This window comes from Chlamydotis macqueenii, chromosome 6 (genome assembly GCF_036417535.1).
Source record: "Chlamydotis macqueenii isolate bChlMac1 chromosome 6, bChlMac1.mat, whole genome shotgun sequence".
NCBI classification, from domain to species: Eukaryota; Metazoa; Chordata; class Aves; order Otidiformes; family Otididae; genus Chlamydotis; species Chlamydotis macqueenii.
Window position 1 is genome coordinate 17,916,169 of NC_141561.1, and position 22,225 is coordinate 17,938,393.

At 41.5% G+C, this 22,225-nt stretch overlaps 1 protein-coding gene across 1 annotated transcript in view; it reads left to right on the top strand.

Moving 5' to 3' along the window:
- LOC104477136 (unconventional myosin-X) overlaps positions 1-19,740 on the top strand; it is a 92,929-nt gene extending 73,189 nt beyond the window's left edge. Inside the window, exons 29-41 of the mRNA XM_086751165.1 lie at positions 973-1,066; positions 1,686-1,741; positions 3,412-3,554; positions 5,354-5,548; positions 6,768-6,925; positions 8,159-8,282; positions 10,204-10,501; positions 11,725-11,932; positions 12,716-12,852; positions 13,721-13,844; positions 15,398-15,847; positions 16,636-16,827; positions 17,413-19,740. Coding sequence (XP_086607291.1) covers positions 973-1,066; positions 1,686-1,741; positions 3,412-3,554; positions 5,354-5,548; positions 6,768-6,925; positions 8,159-8,282; positions 10,204-10,501; positions 11,725-11,932; positions 12,716-12,852; positions 13,721-13,844; positions 15,398-15,847; positions 16,636-16,827; positions 17,413-17,526 — 2,293 coding nt within the window. The 3' untranslated portion in view covers positions 17,527-19,740. The remainder of the gene's footprint in view (positions 1-972; positions 1,067-1,685; positions 1,742-3,411; positions 3,555-5,353; positions 5,549-6,767; positions 6,926-8,158; positions 8,283-10,203; positions 10,502-11,724; positions 11,933-12,715; positions 12,853-13,720; positions 13,845-15,397; positions 15,848-16,635; positions 16,828-17,412) is intronic.
- Positions 19,741-22,225: the final 2,485 nt, after the last annotated feature.

Sequence of the window (22,225 nt, forward strand, 5' to 3'; positions counted from 1 at the left end):
TTTAATCAGATTCTGTGAAGTTATTTAGGGTCTGTGTTTATTTCATTACGGTATAGGAAGAGGAAGGGAGAAAGTGGTTGAACACAAATAAATCAACAGAAATAGACCAAAGCACAGCCACATGAACAAGAAACAGGCAAATTCAAGGGGCAGTAGCAGAAGAAACAGTAACTTCCTAACCCAGAACTTCCACAACTGGAATAGATCTGCCCTAAGATAACATTGCAGAATTGCTAGGGCAAGTGTAAATCAAATGTGACCTCTGTCAATGCCGTGTCAGTCTCTGTTCCGAGGGAGAAGAAAGCACCAACACTTGTACTAGCAAAGGGCAAATTGGCAGATGTTGTAGAGTATCCAGTTTGAAAATGCTCCATGCAGTCTAGGTACTTGCTTATCTCACTGGAAGCTGCAGATAAGAATCTGCTTGTTCTGCAACATAGATTAGCCTCCAGATATGTCTGTAACAAGAAGCCCTTTCACAGACAAATAACTTCACTCCAAATTAACTTATTTTAAAAAAGCAGATTAATTGACAGCCGTATGACTTTCAAGTTTATGAGCAGATCAGAGAGAGACTAGTTCAGAAGGCTCCCAGGCGTCTCTAGGACTCTAGTCCGGGAAGATTCCCAAGTGACCCTGTCTTTACAACTGTATGCTCTTCTCGGTGTGCTCACTTGTGCTCCCTCGTAAGGCCACTGCTTGCAGTTCCTTGAATAGCAAGTAAAAAAATGGATTTTGCCAGACCAGCTGTCAGTGGGTTGGAGAACACGCACAGAATTTTCATGGATAAATAAGGAAGAAGGAAGACATTAGAGTCTGGTATGATCAACTCAAGAGATATTTTGTAGCATAGTCCTCAGGAAATTGTGAATGAAGAAATTTTCCCACACGCAGCTTTCCAGGTTCCTTGATCATATTGTAGAGCTAGCTTCACTACCCAAATCTTAACTTTGAGTCTGTTTCAATTAACAGCGGTTGGTTTAATGTCCTGAGCCGAGTACACAGCGCGACAGCGCAGCAGCTGAGGGACATGCAAGATGAACAGGCCAACCCGAAGAACGCAGTGGTAAGTTACTGTGCAACCAGTCTGTGGGCATGTTTAGAGCCCTCTGTGTTTAACTATTTTGTGCATGTTCTTCCAGCACTTGCAGTGCTGTAGTTCATGAGCAGTAAAAGCAAGTTGGATGATTATTATAAAGAAACAGCAAAGCTGGTAGAAAAGAGGGTAAGGAGTGGGGAACATAGTGGTTGTGGTTGGCTCAGCTTGATCACCGGTGGCTCTTTGGTTTGGAGGGGAGAGGGAGGCTGCCTCATGCAAATAAAGTGTCTTTGGATGGGATTATGGGACTAATCTGGGTCACGGTTATTCCAGACAGAAGATATGCAGTTGGGAAGAACAGGATATTTGTGTTTTGCTGGTACTGAGTTGTGGAGGCAGAGGTTATTTTAGAACTTCATCGTGATCTCTGGAAATTTGTAGCTCTTTTTTTCTCTAGTCCTGTGGAGCACTTGCACATCATCTCATGCTATTTAGGGTGCAAAGATGACTCGCTTGTGCTTTTATTTCTACTCAAGCTATTGGAATTCAGAAGAATGTTTTCAGTGCCAATATAATTCATGAAGGAGAATGTCTGTAATTGAAGATGCAAGCAATTCCTGTTATCTGTGTCTCTCTCACTGTGCAGGGAACCCTGGATGTTGGGCTTATTGACTCAGTCTGTGCCTCAGACAATCCTGATAGGTAGGTACCTCAATCTCACCGCCTCTTAGACTGGAAACTCTCTGGTATATTTTTGTGGGTAGGTCCAGGTTTTGTTTGGGGTTTGCAGTTGTTTAAACTCATAAAGAATTTATCTTCAAACAAATAAACTCAAATTAAGTCTTCAGGTTGCTTCAAGCTGTGTCACTTCACAGGCATGAAGTTCACACGTGTATTTTCTTTGAGTGAAAGTTTAGATACTTCTTTCCATCTTGAAAGTGGAAACAGCATACTCTCAATGTCAAGAAATTATGGTCTTAACTATTACTAACACTGAACAAAAGTGTCCAGCAAAAGCAGCACTTCCAGTTTTTCAACAGCGTAATTTGGAGTTAATCTTGTAAATTTAGGGGGAAAAAACATTGTGGAAGAATAATGGATGAATTTTAAAATCTGCACTCTTCTTGAAATCTTTACAGTGCAACAGAGCACAGACCTTTAGTTCACAGATGAGTTAGTTTCAGAGAAGAGATTATGAGACATTTCATATTACTTTATGTTAACATTTAATTATTCCCTGCAGTGTTAACAGGTTCAGCCAGGGCAAAGCTGAAGCACTGCAGTGCTGAAGTAAAACGTTAGCTATTAAGTTATTTACCTCTGTGGTCAGTTTTTTTTTTTTCTCACACAGGTTGACTAAACTTTGGGGTTACTAGTTTAGAAAATGCATATCTCAGTAGCGAACTAAGATTTCATTGATCAAAATATTTGAGTCAGTTCTCAGCCTGGACTTCTCATAGTTAATATGTGTACCAGTAAAAGCTAGGCACAAATAGTAAGCTGAAGAGTCAAAATTTGTTCATGTGTCTGCCGAGATACACTCTTCTAGTGTATCAATGTTTGAATCAACATTAATCAACTTCTGAGGAGAATGCTTATTTTTACAACCAAGGTTTATATGCAGCTTATTTTTATATTCCATATGTTTATACAGTGGCTTGATTTGCACATTTTACTTTTTGCTTCATAGTTGCATCCTACTTTTCAATTTCTCTATTTTCTCATACAAATCCCTGTTTGCTTTCAAAGCTAAGTCTATCCTTTTGGTCATATTTTTATTTTTCCATTTTCCTATAAAGCATAATTTCTGTGCAGTATTGTGAATATTCTTTTGGTAGGACACATTTGTCTGTTGCAAGAGAAGGATAAAGTCATCTAGGAGCAACATACCAGGTTTTCCTCTGTTTTTTTCCTCTGTTTTATCAGGATCAGCTCATCCTTTTTAAAACCAATCTCAAACCCATTCTAGCTGACCCTCCATCACTGGTTTTAAAAAGTACAAGGCGAATGGCTGAACTAGCTCAGCCCAGTGGTACTGGCACCAGCTCAGCCCAGTCGGAGGGTAGAACAAAGTCCTTTGCTTATGAACCCAGGACAGTTTACAACTAGTCACTAGGTAATTAATGTTTTCTAGTCCTTGGAAATAGCTTTTGAAAGATGTTTAATTCCATTTGTCTGGTCGCTGCATTCATCAGTTTGCAGACCAGCTGCACAGGAGATGCTCTTAAGGGTTTCTACACTTGTCTGTAGCATGCATTCAGAGAATCTTTCTGCATTGTTCATGGGAAGGTAGAGGCTATGGCTTTGGGCGTGCTGTGAGTTGAGATATTTGTATGGTTACAACCAATTTTAATGCTTTTATTTTCTGGCAGACCGAATTCTTTTGTGATCATCACAGCAAATCGAGTGATTCACTGCAACAGCGACACCCCAGAGGAGATGCATCACTGGATCTCCCTGCTGCAGAAACCAAAAGGCGAATCTAAGGTCGATGGCCAGGAATTCCTTGTGAGAGGTAAAAGGAAATGCATGCAATCAAGACATGTGAAACTCATCTTCCGTTTATGATCTGATGGGGAGATTTGACTGCAGCTAATCCAATCTAGGGTTTAGCTGCTTCCCAAAACCAATCGTTCTCTGCCCCTCTCCACCTTCCTGCCCACTACTTGGCACGTGTTGTGTTGTGCTAGCACTGGCTCTTACCTGATTCCCTGTCAGGTGGATTAAGAATGCTAAAGCTAGAAAAAAATAAGTACTTCTTTATATGTTTGTTTTTCTGATGTTAGTTATGTAGCCTATTTCAACATGTCCAGCAAATGCTGTCAGGGAATAGGAGGGAACATGGCTGCTGTTTAGGAGCAGCTGGCTTAGACTGACTATAACATGACACTGCAGCTTTTGTTTTCAGACAGTTCTGTTCCTTCTGACACCTGTCATGTAGAGAGGGAGGGAGAGAGATCTTTGTGGGATTGCTGCTGTCCTCAGCTAAACAAACTAACCTGATTAGGGTAGACTTAGTGAGGTGAGAATAATTCTCTGAGGCTGCGCAAAAGATTTAATTCCTGTCTGTAGTTAGAGCATAGGTGGAGATGAAAGAGCTGATGCATGAGGAGTGATCACACACATATTATAAAATATTCCCGCATTTGTTTCAAATATTTTAAAATTTCCTTAGTACTTTCAGCTCCTCACGTGGTCTTAAATGTATGAAGACACTCGTGATCCAATCTGTGGAAAGCAAGAGCGTGAGCAAATTGCCTTACATCTTCCAGAAAGTATCTATGAGGGAATGAAAGTCTGAAAGTGGTCATGGCAAGGCAGGAGGACAGGAAGAAACAGTCACCAAAAAGTGACACAAGCCTTCCGTCCTAGTCTTAAACATTTCAAGGAGATTGGATGATATAAAGCAGATTATCAGACAATAGTTTGAGTACCTTAAATTCAAAATACTTAATTGAAAGGAAACAATTCCTTTTATCTCATATTGTTCCTTACTTACCAGAAAAACCCAAATGCTCCTTTGCAAAGTCAATGTATGCTTTGCACTTCACAGTAAGATATCTGTGTGCCAGTGATGTAGCCACAAAGCATATATTCAGGAAGGTCTGACTCTTTTCTCTCTATGGAACCTCTGGGCTTAGTTCCACATTCTTTGAACTTTTTGCCATGTGGGTGGACATTGCTTTCTACAGCTCTGAATAGAAAATTGTCTTTTTGATGGCTTTAGCAATGCAGACTGTCATTTTTTCTTTTATAGTATTGAATTTTCTTTTCTTTTTCTTTTTTTTTTTTAAATTCCTTTTGTGAGGAATCTAAAATGAGAGAGAAATTACTTTTCCTGACCATGGGAAGAAGAGATGTGTGTAATGTTTACAGATCTTTCTACTCAAATACATGTATCACCAAACCTCTTCCTCTGAGACTTGGATAGGCGTTTGGCATCTCTTTGGAAGAATGAATTATAAATTATTTATTCAGATGCTTGTGAGGGAAGTATCCTCACATGGTGACCTCATGGTGACAGCAAACCCTCATAGAGGGTGTCCTCATGGTGATAGCAAACTAAACCATGGATCATTGATTAAAAAAATACATAGAGCTGAAGGATGGAACAGCTCTGTGGAAAATTTTGGGCTAATTTCTTACAGTGACTGTGCAGAATACTGCTATAGCCAGTAAAACAGAGCTGGTAGATCCCAGCATGAGCCTTTTGCAGAGAGGTGGAGTTCCGGTCCCAGAGTTAGAGAGCCACCAGGCAAGAGACAGGATTGCTGTGGTGGTGAAAACATTGACATGTTGGTATTCCTGTGCTAGGCTGGCTTCATAAAGAGGTTCAGAGCAGCAACAAGATGTCCTCTCTGAAGATGAAGAAACGCTGGTTTGTTCTGACAAACACTGCCCTCGATTACTACAAGTCATCTGAGCGCACAGCTGCCAAACTTGGGACACTTGTGCTCAATAGCCTCTGCTCCATAGTGCAGCCTGATGAGAGGGTCTTCAAAGACACAGGTAAGAGGAAGGAAGCGGTAATAAGCAGAGTTTCCATGCACGGAGTTGCCTGTAGAGGGGATGGTGCAGGAATGTAATAGTGTGTCATGTTGAGAAGGTAGTCTTGATGTTATCTGAGGCTCTGTGTCTGGCTGCAAATATCTTTCCCCGCAGAAGCTGAGAAAGACTTGCAAAGGACCAGAGAGTAGTGTGCAAGTGACAGTAAGTTCCTTAGACCTGATGGAGATACAGAGTACTGATGTTTTTTCACTGAGTAGTGTCACTGTTTGTCTAAGGGTTTCTCAGATAAAGGGAAAGGTGTATGACTTTCTGTAGTTGACACTGTAATTATCAGTACATCTCCGTAAATAACTGCCACTTTCTAGCCTGACCTACACTTGTCTCTGGGGTCAATGTTATTCTCTTAAATAACAGCAGTGGCATACACTGTAAGTCTTTTTTGTAGCATCACTCAGGTTGTAGAGACAAAAGATGACAACAGCTTACATTTGCTTTCTGGGCATGGAGATCTGGCATGTTCCTCCATTGCTTGCCTTATGACTTGGAGGGCAGAACTCGGGTTATGAGGAAAAGGGTGGATCTCCCTGACAAAGAAGGTAAATCTTAGAACAAGACTTAAGACTGGACATTTGGGTAGTGGAGTTACTTGGCATATTTTTAGAAAGGGCTAGAAGTATTTAGTAAAGCAAATTTATTTAGTAGAGGACATTTATTCTGCTCACTCACAAGAAATCATCCATGTTTTTGATCTCAACAGATGTGTAGGGCTGCCTTTAGCAGAGTGAATTGTCATCACCCTGACCTGTTCTCTCAGTTTATGTCAAACACATTATTTTTAGCTGTTATAAAAACTGATTTGGCAATCTGACTGGGTGCGGTGTGTCGAGTGATCATTTTCTGAGTGATTGATAGCACAGTGTAGCCCAAACCCTGTTGGTGAAAGTGAGCTGCCGGGTTGGCAGGGAAGCGTTCATGTTACGCTGCAAGATACTTGTATCTTGGAAAGCTGGCTTTGTACCAAAACCTGGATTGGGACCTTCCTGCTGATAAATATGTTTTGGGAATGGGGGATGTTAATGTCTGCCTAGTCAGTTTTAACCAGACACACCATACGTTGCTATCAAAGCAGCAAGGGTTTTCCTCAGGCACATGTTACTGACAAAAAGAGAAGATAACATGGAAGCAAATTTGACCTTCCAGCTTCTTTGTTTCTCCACAGGCTATTGGAACATCATTGTCCATGGGCGAAAGCACTCCTACAGACTGTACACAAAGCTGTTGAATGAAGCTATGCGCTGGGCCTCCGCCATTCAAGGTGTCATTGACAGCAAAGTTCCCATAGAAACACCTACACAGCAACTCATTCGTGACATCAGGGTAAGTGGCATCGTGATAATTCCCAGGTGAGTAGGGAACAGCCAGATCACCACTAGCCTTACCCAGTCAGTTCTGAGAACGTGGCAAGAAGCGGAGTTGCTGTCTTAGAGAGGGAAAAAAAGGAGAAAGAAACCTAAATGACTGTGCAACTAAATAATGAATTCTTATGTGAATTTTATTTTGGATTAGCATGTTAGCTGATCTGCATAAGTCTAGGCTACAACTGTGTGCAATTATAAATTGCATGCAGGATTACACCATCAAGCATTTGAAAATCTGTGTTTTATCCTTTCCTCTCCTAAGCTTCCTACAGACACAAATATAAAAATTTCCATTCGTACCAACCGTGTGACTTTGCTGTAACCTGAAGTCCTCTTCATACCTTAGGCTTCTGGGGTTAAATAGCAGAGTAAATGGTAGAAAGAAAATGTCCTTCAAAATAGCAGAAATTGTGTCACTGTAGCAGGAGTAATTTTTGAAAAGGCTTATTTCCAGAAACTGTGGTAAATTAAAGGTAGAGTCATACACCAAAGCATATTTCAGAAGAAGTGTATGCATAAACATATATATTGTGATGAGCTATAAACTAGATGCAATTAGATAGTAACTATTCAGAAAGAGCAAGCTGGGAGTGATTGTGGAGGGTATTGGAAAACTTCAGTTCTGGGTTCAAGGACAAAAGGAACGTTAAGTATTTTTAGGGAAGGAATATAGGACAAAATGTGGAAGAGTGCGAGGCCAGTGTGTATGATAGTGACAGGCCAGATTTTGAACACCGTGTGCATTTTAGTTGTCCATTCTGTAAACACATGCAGTACAAGCAGACAAATTCAGGGAGGTCAGGCTCATTAATACACACTAAACATGGTGCATCTGCGGTCAGAAAGTCCATCAAACATTTACTGTTGAAAGTTTGAAGCATATGCCAGGGAGGAATCCTGTCATACTCTCCTGTTACATGCCTGCATTAGGTATCAGCCGCAAGCCACGTTTGAAGTCAAGATCTTGTCCTTGGTGACCTTTGGTATGACCCACTTAGCATGGCTATTCTTGGTTTAATTTTCAGAAATAATGCACAGAGTAATTTTTATATGTGAATTATACTTTGGTCACCTAGTCTCTCTATGGACCTCCAGAAACTTTGATAAGGGGGTTGAGCTTGAACCTAAATGTGTAAGGACATCCTGCGAAAAACTATCCCCATTTGAGAAGAATTTTTATATTTTTTTTTAGGAAAACAGCGCGAATTTTGAAGTAGTGGAACAGACATACAGGAGGAACCCAATCTTGCGATATACCCAGCACCCTTTGCATTCCCCGTTGCTCCCACTACCATATGGAGATGTTAGTGTCAACTGTAAGTATTTTACCCACCTGACAGAATCTGCTCACATTTGGAGGATCGGTGTGGAGCTCAAGCACCACAAAAGTAGTCTGTAAGCTCTCTCTATGCAGGTGAAGTCCATGTAGGGCAGTGTAGCCCACAGGGTTCAGAGAAAGGGAGCAGTCGCTTTATCTACCCAGAATGTATTCTGTGTCCTCTACCTCATATCTTAGGAACATGGAATCTTAAAGTAAATGGGGGCAGACAGTTCAGCATCCCTCTGGGGGATGTGCAGCTTGTCCTCCTTAAGCTGCAGCTGGGTTGCAAATGGCTCCAGTGCAAATCTTACAACAGGATTACATCATGCAACTGGCAGTGGGATAGTACTCACACAGAAGCTGCTGTAAAACCAGACTAAATGAATCTTTTTTTCAAATGCTTCAGGAACATGAAAAGAGCTAGACTTTGATAGGCCACCAAAAAGTGGTGATTTGCTGATGACTCCAGACTGTTTGGCATACTAAAACTGAAAGCTCCTGCTGAAGACCTATAAAAGAATCTCTAATGAGGAGTGACTGGGCTATAAAATCTTTTCAGAAATTAATTTCAATCTGGATATGCAAAGTGATGTATATGGGAAAAGCAGTCTGCCACATAGGCAGTGATGGGTCTGAGTGATCCAGTTCTGCTTAGGAAAGTGAACACAGATTTATTTAGCTTTATGAAAGTGTCAACTCTTGTGCTGAGCACAGAAACAAAACAGCTAATGAAAGGTTTTGAAAGCTTAAAAAAAGAAAAACAAAGCCTTTGTGCAGCTGTATTGATGTATCATGCACCTGCATCTTCAATTCAGCATGCAGTTTAGCCTTCCACATCTTCGTAAAGATATAGTAGAAGTAAAAACTTACCCAAAGTTCATCGAAGGCATAGAAAGACTTGCCTGCAATTAAGAGACTAAATAGAGCAGGAGTCTTCAGCCTCAAAAATAACTTTTTAGGGCTATAAGACTGTCATGGAGAAAGTGAAAGGGGTGTAGCTGCTCACTGTCTGTCATGGTACAAGGATCAAATTAAGCAGCAGATTAAAAAAAACAGAAAAATTCTGAAATACAGAAAAATTACAGAGCAAGTACTTACCCTGTGGGATTTATTGCTACAGGGCTGTGTATTTGTATTATACAATTAATACATGGCCACTGGGGAAGCAATGGCTGTATAGGAGATTCAGAAGGACCTGCAGCCCCAGAGATGTGCGAAGGAGAATGCAAGCCTACAGCAGTATGGTAGTATCACACGCCTCTGAGCAATACGAACCAGACATTTAAGTGCTTAAAAAACGTAACCGATGTTGGTGTGGGCGTTTTAAATCTTAGCAACAGGTAAAAGCTGCGGCTGCAGTACAGCAATTTGGCAAAATTCTGTGTTGGCTCAGGGGTCAGCTAATACAGGCAGAACACAGAATTTTGGAAGTATGTAAGCCAGGCTTTGGTGTCTGCATTCGGGCACCTAAGCTTTGACAGCATGAGTGCTTTATAGCTGCTTTCGGGTGAGGAAACAGTTTGCACAGAAATGGCTTTCTGCCACCCCTTCACCTGTCTCTGCAGATGAGGTGCCAAAAGCTGTCTCTTGGCACCGCATCTGCACACATTGAGGCCTGAACTAGATCTCAAAGCTAGTTTCCCTTAAAAACATCACTCTGCTTTTCTGCACAGTATGTCCAAAAACAGATTTGCAGTGGTGACAAGTTAGATGTTAGCAAATACTAATTAAAACTGCATTTGCACACTTAAAGGGGAAGCATTAATGAATTTTGAATATAAATTTAAGTTCAGGAGATGAACAGCTCAGGTTGCTGTTCTTCTGTGACAGGCTAGTACAGTTGCGTGTAGTGTTGCTGGGCCAGTAGAAAATAAGGGAGATGCTCACCTCTTGTGACCTTTGTGATCATTCCCCAGTGCAACAGGAGAAGGGTTACAGCAGCTTGCAGGATGAAGCAGTGAAGATCTTTAACTCTCTTCAGGAAATTGAGACGGTGTCTGACCCCATACCCATTATCCAAGGCATTCTGCAGACCTGCCATGACTTAAAGCCGCTTCGTGATGAAGTGTACTGTCAGCTCATCAAACAAACTAATCACATGCCGCATCCCAACAGTACCGGGAACCTGCACCACTGGCAGCTCATGTCGTGCATGAGCTGCACTTTTCTGCCCAGTAGAGGAATCCTGCGCTACCTCAAGTTCCACCTTAGACGGTACACATCCTTTGTGTTTGCAGCCTTTCTCTCTGCTTCTCTTCCACTGCCTGTTGTAGTTGTGTCTCACCCTTCTCCTGTGCAAACAGCCTCCTGCCTGTGGTGTCACAGCCTCCTGCCTTTGTGCACAATTCTTGCTACCAGTTGTTCTGTTGTGTTCAAACTCCCCCCTTACCACCAACCTGTTGTGTCAAAAGGATGTGGAAAGTAAGGCTACCCAAACAGAATACTGTGCGACTGTGTTCAAGTGGATTTAGAGCTGACGATCTGCTGCTTACTAATGCCCATATAAACATTCTCAGCCTGCAGGAGAGATGGGGACCATACTTTTATATACACTGAAATATGTACTACCTTGCAGCTGCCTCAGGCAGAATGTGTACTGTGGAGTAGTACATATACTGTAAATCCAATTTATAATTTTTCAGTATTTGTTTGCTTAATGAAGCATATAATGCTTACAATTTGTATTTCTAATCTGCTTTAACCTCCAGTTTTCATTAACTAAATAATTTATATTTCTTCCCAATTGATCTTCAGTACCTAATGCAGCTTTCTGAAGCAGTTTGCATTGGGGCTGAGCTGCAGCCCTGTAACGTCACTCCATTTATTAACCATAAGAAAGATCAATAAAATCTATTTCATTCCTTCCAGGCTAGGAAAGAATGAGGTGAAATTTGTGCCAATACACCGAATAGCTACATCCAGGGCCTGGTTCTAAGAGATGCTGAGGAATACTCCACGTTGCCATTTCATGTTTTTATCACTGGAGTTGCAGATAAAATGTTATACTTGGAACTGCTGGCCCTCGAGGGAAGAGACTTGTATACAAGAATCTACTTTCTGTCTTCTTGATTCTGAAAAATACTTAATACTAATTAAGAATAAATGAAAAAAAGTTTACATTTGATTTCATAGTTTTTAATCTCAATTTTGTAAATTGAGATAGTCAATCCTACCATCTTCAGCTGGTACTAAACTCCTGAAAGTCTGAACTGCTTATTTCATACGTTGTTGAGAAATGCCACTGAAGTGACTTCAGAATGACCAGTAAAAACAGGTTGTATGGTTTTGAAATAAGCAGGATCATCCTTCCTGGGGTTGCACTTGATATCACTATCTCTACTGAGCTCTTTGCATGCAGTAGTCCAAGTTATATGGCAATGTGCGTCCTTTCTGGTTCACTGTGTGATGGGAATTTTTTTGCTTCTCTTTACAATTAGGGTAAAAGACCTCTTTCCAGGCTCAGAAATAGACAGGTATGCGCAATTCATAAGTGATTCACTGAAGAAAACAAAGACGAGGGAGTTTGTGCCTTCCCAGGAGGAAATACAGGCTCTTCTCACCCGTGAAGAAATGACCACAACGGTGTACTGCCATGGCGGTGGCTCCTGTAAAATAACCATCAATTCCCACACAAGCGCTGGGGAGGTAATGCAGTAGTAGCATTAACCAGGTGTAAGCACACCTCTGTGTCTGGATACTGGGTCTGTTTAAAGGACTCCTTTTTCCCATTTGTTTCCAATTCTTTTTTTTTTTTTTTTTTTTTAAAGTACAATTTTTTTTTTTATATCCCCAAAGTCTGTAGGGAAAGTTCAGCTCGTTCTGCAGGTTCAGAATTATGCGAGGCCTATGCCTGCATTGCAGAATATCACTTAACAATTGTGTTGCAAAATCTAAACACTTTTGGTGTTCTGCCCGTTGAAAAGGTAATAATCCTGAAGACTTGCTAATCACAGTTTTCTGGACAAGTTGTAATTCAGTTCATCATTTAATCCTTCTAGAGGGGATATTCTACCAGAAACTTAATCATTAGCAGGTCAGAAGCAAGATTCAAGGTTATAGTAGGCATGTCTGTGAAAACATTAGTGCTAAACAGAGGTAAAAAATGGTAGTAAAGGGTGGATTTGTTAATAGAGGAACCATATCAAGAATGAATATCATCATGACATCTAAATCCATCATTTGCCTGTATCTTCTGCAGAGTTCTAATTCCCCCATCTCCAGAATGGTAGTGGAGATTGAAAAGGTTCAGAGAAGAACAGAGAGGATGATCAAATTTAAGTAATGACTTCCCTGCAGGGAATGATCTGTTAGGGTTAGGGAAACTTGATCGAGGTCTATGAAATGATGAGTGTCCTGAGGAAGTACTGATTCTTTGGTGTGAAAGCGTGTGTAATGCCTGCTGTGATCTGTCTCTCTCTGATTTTGCAGGTGGTTGAAAAGCTGATCCGAGGTTTAGCAATGGAGGACAGCCGTAATATGTTTGCGCTCTTTGAACATAATCAGCAGGTGGACCGTGCTGTTGAGAGTCGGGTGATTGTGGCTGATATCTTGGCCAAGTTTGAGAGGTAGAAGAATGTTTCGTAAAATCTTTAACTCCTAATTGAGTTTAACTCCTAACACTGAGTTAAGTAATAGTACAGTCGGATAATTTCGTCCAAACCAGCCACAGCGATTCAATTGTTCACTCTAGTTTGAACTTCCTTTTGGTAACATTCAAGTGCTTTTTCTCAGTGTGTGGAAAACCATGTTCACATCTATTTTGGTAATAAAGAAGCAATCTTTGTCAGGCTCATCAGGACAAAAATTATCAAATTTTGCCTTTATCAAAGAGTAATGGTTTACTGGCAGAGCTCCGGGAAGATTTACTTGAGTATGATAATGATCTTGTCAATTTACATAATAATATCTATACCAGAAGAGAGAGCAAAGATTTGGGCATAGAAATGCAGCTCTAATTTCTTACTGTGATTTTGTGGCCAGATGTACAAAGAAAGCAATAAATTCTGAAAGAAGCTGGCAATGCCATTGTCTATTTTATGTATCTATTCTAAAGCCAAAAACAAAATTGTTCCAAATGATGGCAAGGCTGATGATTTTCACAGTCACAAGATTACATGGAAATACTATCTTGAAAAAGTGGAATAGTTTGTGTCCTGCTCCCAAATCTTGCATTTATCTAGAAACACTGATCTAATTTTTTCATCAAGTATATCTAATAAGATCTTTGGGTCCTTCTGAATCAATATTTCGTATGACTCAGAGGAAAAAATGGAAGTTACAGAAAAGTCTGCTGCACTGAGATTGTCCTGTGTGCTCCCTGTTTCAGAAATCCAGGGGTACCTTCGTATTGTGTGTTGCACTGTGGACATCCCAGCACTGTAGTGCTTCTGATTACTGTTTTTTCCCCCTCTCATTCTCTCTCCTATCTTACAGACTTGCTGGCTCTGAAGAAGAGGAGGAGGAAGGACAGTGGCAGCTGTACTTTAAGCTTTATTGCTTCTTGGATGTTGAGAATGTTCCCAAAGATGGGGTGGAGTTTGCCTTCATGTTTGAGCAGGTAGGCTTGCTCTGGAAGAATGATTTGGTTTCCAGGGTGGCAGAAGCACACGAGAGTATACAGAAAATGGGCTTACCTTTGCATTAGAAGTGAGAATGCTAGTTTGAACAGAAGAATTTAGTGTGTTGGCCTGCAATCTACTGAGCAGATACACTGCGACGTTCTGTAGGGAACAGGAGTAGTAAAACGAAAGCAAGAAAAATGAACAAAGGCTTCAAAAAACTGGAAGACCAATGATAACAAAATGCTTTTAAAATTTATCTTTAATTTTTAAAGATAATGAAATTTGGATAATTATTCAAGAAGAATCTTTAAAAGTAGCTGCTTGCAGAATATAGGTGTAAAGAAAACTGGAAAATCTGCTATCTACATATCAGCTTACAAGGACAGCACATCCTTAGGGTGTTAGAGGAATTGACTTTAAAAACCCTATCTTTTGGCCAATTTGTTTCAATTAAGATTGGCATCAAAAGACTAGTACAGAAAAAAGGAAAAGAGAATGTAGTTGACAATATTTATCTGCGGAGTAATCTTTTTTTAAGTCATGATACTCCATAGCATATACTCTGGTTAGGCCAGAGATCGCACTGGTATGAAATAACCTTGCAATTTGGGATGCAAAACTAAACTGACTGGAGTACCTGGCTGTGTGATTCATCCCCTTTTTCTTACTTCTAATGAACACTTTGATCTTTTCTCAGAAAATTATAGCTGTTGAAAATTAATTAATATGTGTTTAAAAGGGTCAGCGTAATGAAGACTGAAACTTGCTGACAGTGCAGTGGATGGCATGTACATCACACAGGCAATGGTTCCCTGCGAGCGCTTTCCTGAAATGAAAACTAAGTATTGTTAACTACAGAACATCTAGGAAACAGTCAGGAACAAGACATCACAGTACTCTGTGGAAACTCAATTGTGCCAAACTCCCAGTTGACGAGGCTTTTACTGGCAGAGAGTGGTGGAAGAGAAGTAGCAGTAAGAGAGTAGATGTTATCCAGGCATTTGATGGGTGTAGCAAAAAACCACCATAAATATATTTCACAGAAAAACAGGCAAAGGGAAACAGGAAGATTGGCTGAGACATAGAAGAGGAGGAGGAGGTGGGAGGTGCTGGTATGCAATGAGATGGAGGTTAAGAGTCTTGAGTTTATTACATCTAACTCTCTGGTGTTGAATATAATCTGCTGTAGCTGGTACAGCACAAAACCAAATTGTGCTTATGAATTCTTATGAATTCCATCTCTCCCATCTGTTGCAGACCTAAAAAGTCCTAATTGTATAATTTTAAGACTTTCAGTACAGGGTAGAGGCCCCTCAGAGATCTCTGTCCTGTTCAGGCTTACAGAAGAGGTGTTCCTGCCACATTGACCAGTTGCAGACTTGACTTCTTCATTATAATGTCTGCTCTGACCTTCTGAATTATGTCTTTCCTGCTGGGATTGGCTTTGATGCTGGCATGGGCAGATGCCATAGGAATCTGTACATGGACCTAGTTGTGAATAAAGTCTGCTTTTGCTTTCTAATGAGTGTGGGGGACTTTTTGTTTGTAGGCTCATGAAAGCCTCATAGATGGTCATTTTCCTGCACCAGAGGACACTCTGCAGCGCCTAGCAGCTCTACGCCTGCAGTATCTTCATGGAGATTATTCTAAAATAAGTTGGACCCTTGATGGAATCTACCCAGTTAACAGACTAAAATCCAAAATACTGCACTCAACAAAGAGCAGCGGCACTACCAGTCATACCTTGGAGAGGAGACGGACCAGCTTCCTTGAAGGGACGTTGAAACGTAGCTTCAAGACAGGCTCTGTAAAGAAGCAGAAGGTAGAAGAGGAGCAGATGATGGAGATGTGGGTAAAGGAAGAGCTTTCTGCTGCTCGGGCAAGCATAGCACAGAAATGGACCAAGCTGCAGGGACTCTCTCAGCATCAGGCCATGGTGAAATACATGTCCATTGTAAAGGAGTGGCCGGGTTATGGGTCAACCCTCTTTGATGTTGAGGTGAGTGATGTATAAACTCATGTAACTACTGCCAAGGAGAGGCATCAGTCTGGAGAACAGATACAGCTCTCAGCAGAAAGGAATTTCAGGAAATGGCTGCCTTTTGCCTGACTAAGCAAGGGTAAGCCTGCAGCACCACATACCCAAAGAGGTGTGACGCAGAGAGCACAGAGCAAGCAAGCTGCTGTGTCCTGGTAAATAAAGGGAGACAACTAATTCCCACTTCATTAGAAGAGCAATAGAATTTGGGAAACTTTCCTGAGTTTAAGAAGATGACAGCTAGTGAAAGCAGAAGTAAAATTTAGCTCTATTGTCCTTACTGGCAAAAAGTGCAATACTGTTCTGCAGCAGTACAACAGAACCTACTCAGACTGGGTCACTTAGACCACTGCGCTTAGCCTGCTAGAGTAGGAATCCAGAGTTCCAGTTCTATCAGTTTTATTGCTGCCTAGGTGGATTACCATGGAAAGTTGCTTGCCCTCACTATATTCTGTAAAATAATGAGGGGAATACTGACTTCCTAAATCACTTAGAAATCCAACGAGAAGTGTTAGGTATTACAGTTATTTATTACTCAACTAGTATTTGGCTCAGCCACGTCACTTCTAAATTTTTGTTACAGGACTGCCTACAAGATTCCTTCTGCAGGCATCGGGTTTTTTTTTTTCTATTGAGGTGGAGAGTTGAAATATCTTGCAGGAGCCAGAAATGGAGGGCTTTTCCTTGAATCAAAGAGGATTTGATACTCCACTGTGTTTATGCCAAATTTTATATTTCTCTTTCTGCAGTGCAAGGAGGGTGGATTTCCAAATGATCTTTGGCTTGGAGTCAGCACAGAGAATGTGTCTGTCTACAAACGAGGAGATCCTAAGCCACTAGAAACTTTCCAGTATGAGCATATTGTGTTCTTCGGAGCACCACAGCCTAACACCTTCAAAATTACAGTGGATGAGAGAGAAATGTTCTTTGAAACATCCCAGGTATATGAAAGCACAAGACTTGTTGTATATGCAGTTTTATTGGCAGTTCAAAGCTCTAATTTCCATGGACTAGACAAATTTTATGCAAGAACTCTTGCTGAATGGACTGGGCAGCCAAGGAAAAAGATGAAGGGAGCTTACAACTAAAGTGGCACGGTACCTTTTCTTGAATACAGGAATAAACAACAACAAAAAAATACGATGCTGGTTAGAGAGTGAAGGAGATTGAATGGTCTTCCAATGCACTGGGAATTTCAAATTTTGAGTGCTCATGAGCATGCTCAGCTTTTTCATTCCCTTCCCGTATAAGAATGGGGAGTTCACAACCTCAAAAAAAAAAATTCCAGTTTGGTAGCATTAAAATTGCTTTTCTTTGAGCTACAAGCCTTTTAAGTGTCACTACCACAGAGCACAAACTTGTTGAGCATTTCTTTCCTTAGTGTCATGTTCGCATTTAGTATTACATGCAAAATTTAGAGTGCCCTGACTTCGGACAAGGGGAATCTTTTTCTGCAAAATTTGTGATATGCTTCAACAGTTAGGTTTTTAATGTGCTTATCCTCTGTTATTGTGTTGTTTTTCTAGGTGGGTGAGATAATAAAGATCATGAAAGCATACATCAACATGATTGTGAAGAAACGCTGCAGCGTCAAATCGGCCACCAGCGTGGACAGTCGTGCTAGCATCTGGACTAGGTGATATGAATGAACTGCCACAAGAGAGAGGCAATTGTTTAATAATTGGTATTTGCAACTTGCCAGCACAAGTGTAGCAAAGATGTTTTTTCAAGAACTCCACTTCACTGACTACTGTATTTAAAAACTGAAGTGACATCTACAGTACCATAGGATTTGCACCTCTGCCCAAAGACATTAGACAGCAACAACTGTTGCTAAATATTAATGACCCAAAACTTGTTTTCCCCTTGCTCGTTTGATGAACAATGTCCCTTAAAGAAGCAAAAGTCAGAAGCATCCTCCTCCTCCTGCCTGTCTTCTCTGCTGCTTTCACCATTACCTGTCATACTGTCAGAAAAATTCACAAGAACCATTTCTGCACTACGGAGGGCAGACTTAAGCTTCCTTATGAATTTCCAACATACATCTGGGATCATGGGATCGCAGCATGGTCTTCTAAAAGAATATTTGGTTTTTATTTATTTGGCAAGCAATTCTAAAATATAAGTCACTGTGGGTTTTTCTTCAGGATACACTAATGTACTGATCTGGTCTTAAAAGAAAATGCCTTTGTATAATTGAAGCCAAGTGGTCCAACCCTCCATGAGAGAGCATTAAAAACCAAACAAATAAGAACACCTGAGGTGATTCTTTACCTTCTGATAGAAGTTCACAGGTACATGACTGTAAAAAGCGGCACTTTAAGTTAAAATTCTAAATACTCCAACATAGGAGAAAGTCTTAGGGACTAGCACCACTGAAACAGATCACCAGGTGCCATTCTGGGTACATTTCAAGCAGCATCTGTTGCCTAGAAATTAATGACTGCCTTTCCCTCTGCAGCCCAGGAGGTGAGATTGAGTTAGTCGCATTTAGAGAAGAGCTGTTCTTCACAAACTCCAGGTTTTAGATGGAGGTCAGGAGTTTTTAACTGCCTACATTAAGTTCCTTTTTTCTCTTTATGGGATTTCAGAATGACTGGGTTCCCTGAACTTTGGTTTTAAGTGAACTGTTTCCTACTGAGTGAATATGTGCCTAGAGAAATAGTTATAGGCAAAAATTTCACTTCCTCTGTACTACTGTAAGCAGCTGCCAAACCCTTCATCCTCTTCCAAATTGTAATTGGAACTGCTCCCATCACTGGAACCCCAGATCCCCTTCCAGTGTCTCTATGTCCCTAGTCATCAGCAAAACTTGAAAACAATGCTGTTTTGCCAAAACAACTGGTTCTTGGAGGGTTTTATAGCTACATGCGATTTGAAGAAGCAGATTTTTGTTTTTCTTCTCAGTGGAAGATTACAGTTATCTTCAGTCTCTTGATTTCAGAAACTTGATTTCATTGTTTAAAACAATATTCAGTATCAGTCACACAATAAATTGGTTGCATTAGCAATCAAGAAACCTGATGGCTAGCCATTTTCTATGACCCTTGTCTAGTCTTGGGATGCAAGGATGCAAAGGCCCATTCGCTTTCTTAATGAAACTGAAGAGCTGGAGGTAATGGGGGCCTCACTGCGTGTTTGTTTAAAAATCAGATGGCTCCATTTCTGAAGAAGTGGCAGCTAAGGCCTGTGAGCTATGAAATAGAAATTTCATAGGGAAGAAAACTAGGAGTCAGTATGAAACAGATTCTGTTCCAATTCATTATCAAATTGTGCCACGTCACTAATGCTGTGTCACAGAAGGCTGTAGGTTTGAGGCTGACAGTACAAGAAAAACACTACGTAATTTGTGCTTCTCTCTCATTTCCCCTTCAATGCAGCATGTGCAAACACTGTGGTCACTTGCACACAGCCAGCGTGAGAGGATAGCCACTACTGCATATCGTACGTTCAACTGGAGTTTTGCCTTAAATAGCTTTACTGAAGGATCCTACCACTGTCCCGTTTTTGTCACAAAGAATAAAACATGAGCAGGTCACAAGTGAGAGAGAACAGGAATGCAGAGGCAACCTGAGACGTAACACTTTGTATCAGTCCATACACTGATTAGATCTCTTTATGTATCGGAAGTCTTGATTATCCCTGTCCTAACTCTGCCCTAGCTCTGTGTTCTGGCTCTTGGGTTGCTGCAGGCAGCTTGAACCCACTTGGGAATGTAACTCCCATTACTATTTGTTGTAATTTTGCTTATTTCTATTACAGAATTCCTCAGCTGTCTTTTTTTAATTTGTAACTGGCTTTACAAGATGAAAGTTTAATAAATTATTGGATTGCACAGGCTGTATTCACTCACAGACATTGTGTGCTTGTGTTAAGATGGTTACTCAGAGATCTAACACTCAGAACTTGTAAGGGAAAAGTAGGCATCAACAGAATGAGGAGACAACAGCCCTTCCTCTCAGAAGCAAATTTTGCCTTTGTGTTGAATTATAGAAAATAATTTGCTGCTACAATGGGGAAGGTTTGTTTCCAGCTTCTGGTCTTCATGCTGGGGCTGGGCTGCACCATTGGTCAGTGGGAGATGTCCCGTGCAAGTTCAAGGGACTGGTTCTGAGATGATTACTGTGGTGAAAGCAGAGCAAGGAGTGAATCTTATCCGAGGGCTCAGTCTGCAGATTCAGCCCCATCCCTTCTCTTCAGTACCTCCAAAGTCACTAATAACAGAAAATCACTTCTGGCTCAAATAAGCTGCCAACTGCACTTCTCTTTCACGTGTGTGACCTGGGCACGTATCACCAAAGTGGTAAATCTGGACTGGGGGCAGCTGAGCTGTCAGCACAGGCTATCTAGCAGACAAAAGTTCCCTCAACTCATGCACAGGTATGAAAGCCAAGCAGTGATGCCCAGCCCCATCAATGTGCTCGAACATATCCCTTGGTCAAAAGCTCTGAGAGCCTTGGGACCCTGGAGATAGGTCTATGCAATTGTCTCTCCAACTGTTCACAGAAATTTAGTTTCTTCACCCTTATCAGCTTGCATATTTTTTTCCAGGTATTTATTTGAGGCTGGAAATGCCTCTGCTTACTTCTGCAGTTTCTTTTCTTTCCTCAGTTGTTATGTTCCTTTCTGTGTACTTCTGAAACCACACCATCTCTGCATCTTTCTGCTTAGGAAGCCTGAAGTCATACGTGGGTGACTTGTTCAAGTGGAGGAGGGTGTCAAAAACCAAACACAGGCTGCTTGGCCTACACATGTCTCCTGAATAGCCCTCGTACTATAAAACACCTATCAGTCACATCAGAATCTGGCATGGCATCTCCCCCACTGGCTGTCTGCTGGGCTGCAACTAACTGAAGCTGATTTTTTTTTTTTTTTTCCCTTGGTGGCCAACGCAGAGGCCAACCCCTGTTGCCACAGATTAAAGCAGGAGCTAGCTAGCCAGTCTCGCTTGTTTGCAGCTGTTGAATTTCAAACTCTGCTTGCTTCATGTAAGACTTCACTGTCATGACACTAAACATGTGCTGCTGCAGTTCCAGCACGACTATGACAACATGCACGCCGTCACTTATGACTGGTTGCAGTGAGTCACCACCCAAGGCAATGGCCGATGAACAGCCTTCTCCCACCCCGCCATTCTAATTCTGTTTTATCTCCCTGTCAGTGTGATGTGCAATTCCTGCTGGACTCCACCTCACTATTTGGCAAATAGTTAATTCAAAAGTCCTGTGTTCTTATGTTTCTTTGTATAAAAACCATTTCATGCCAATGGTTGCTAGAGTTAGGCTTTGACCGGGGTACAAGTTCTAATCAGCACCTGCACCATAAACGTAAAATAGTTTATACACAAAATCACAGCCCCTGATAGGTTATATCACAAGCACACGTAGCTAATTACTAAACCAGTTTGACCGTAAACTTCAACTCTTTATATCTTCTTCTTGTAAAACACACAGCCTTTCTTATGCAGGCTGTCTGTATTCTATGCCTTGACCTCAAATTGAGATGCTCCCCTTGGGCATTTAAGCAAATCCCTTACACATTAATTCCAGCCCCCACCATGAAATATAAGTAAGTAAGTTCCTAAATCCATGGATTGCAAACTTACTAAGCTTTTGTCCACATTTTATACCAGAGATTCCTAATGCTACAGCCGGCTATGCGCTTTGGCCACATGCCACTGTCAACACAGAGGTGAGTGCTGAGAATGCGACTGCAAGTAAAATTCACTTCATCTCTACCTGCCTGTTTGTTAAGTGCTGCTCTTCAAGGAGGGCTGCACGCCGGACAGCCTTTAAACCGCAGCAGGCAGGATGCCATCGCACGGTGTCTCCGCACCAGTGTCCAGGCCTGGATGTGATGGAGAGCAAACACATCAAGTTGGGTGATGCCTGATTCTCGCCAGGTGCACACTGCCGCATGCCGCCCCATAGCCCAGCCAGCTGCAGAGTACAGCTGGCTGGTAGGGAGCCCAGCTCCATCTCCTGCTAACACTGCACCCGGGGACAGGGCTGTGGCCTCCCACAGCCCCCAGGCGCAGCCCCCAAAATGCTGTGATGGCTCAGGATTACCAACACAAATGTATCCTTCCTGTAAAAAAACACCTGTAAATCCTGAATGACTCATATAACAAAATAGTGACATCCTGTCAGTATAAATTCAGCTGGTTCTGTAGTGGGTTAGGCACTGGGCACAGTTTCTGCAAGTCCATAATGAAGCACACATGTTCATAGGAGCAACTTACCTGTCCTGCTTCTTTCTGCTGTTGCAGTGTGAGGCTCTGTGAGGGCAACTCAGCTGTTCCCGGTTGGGCCTTGTCAGGGTGTGCCCATGGGCACAGCA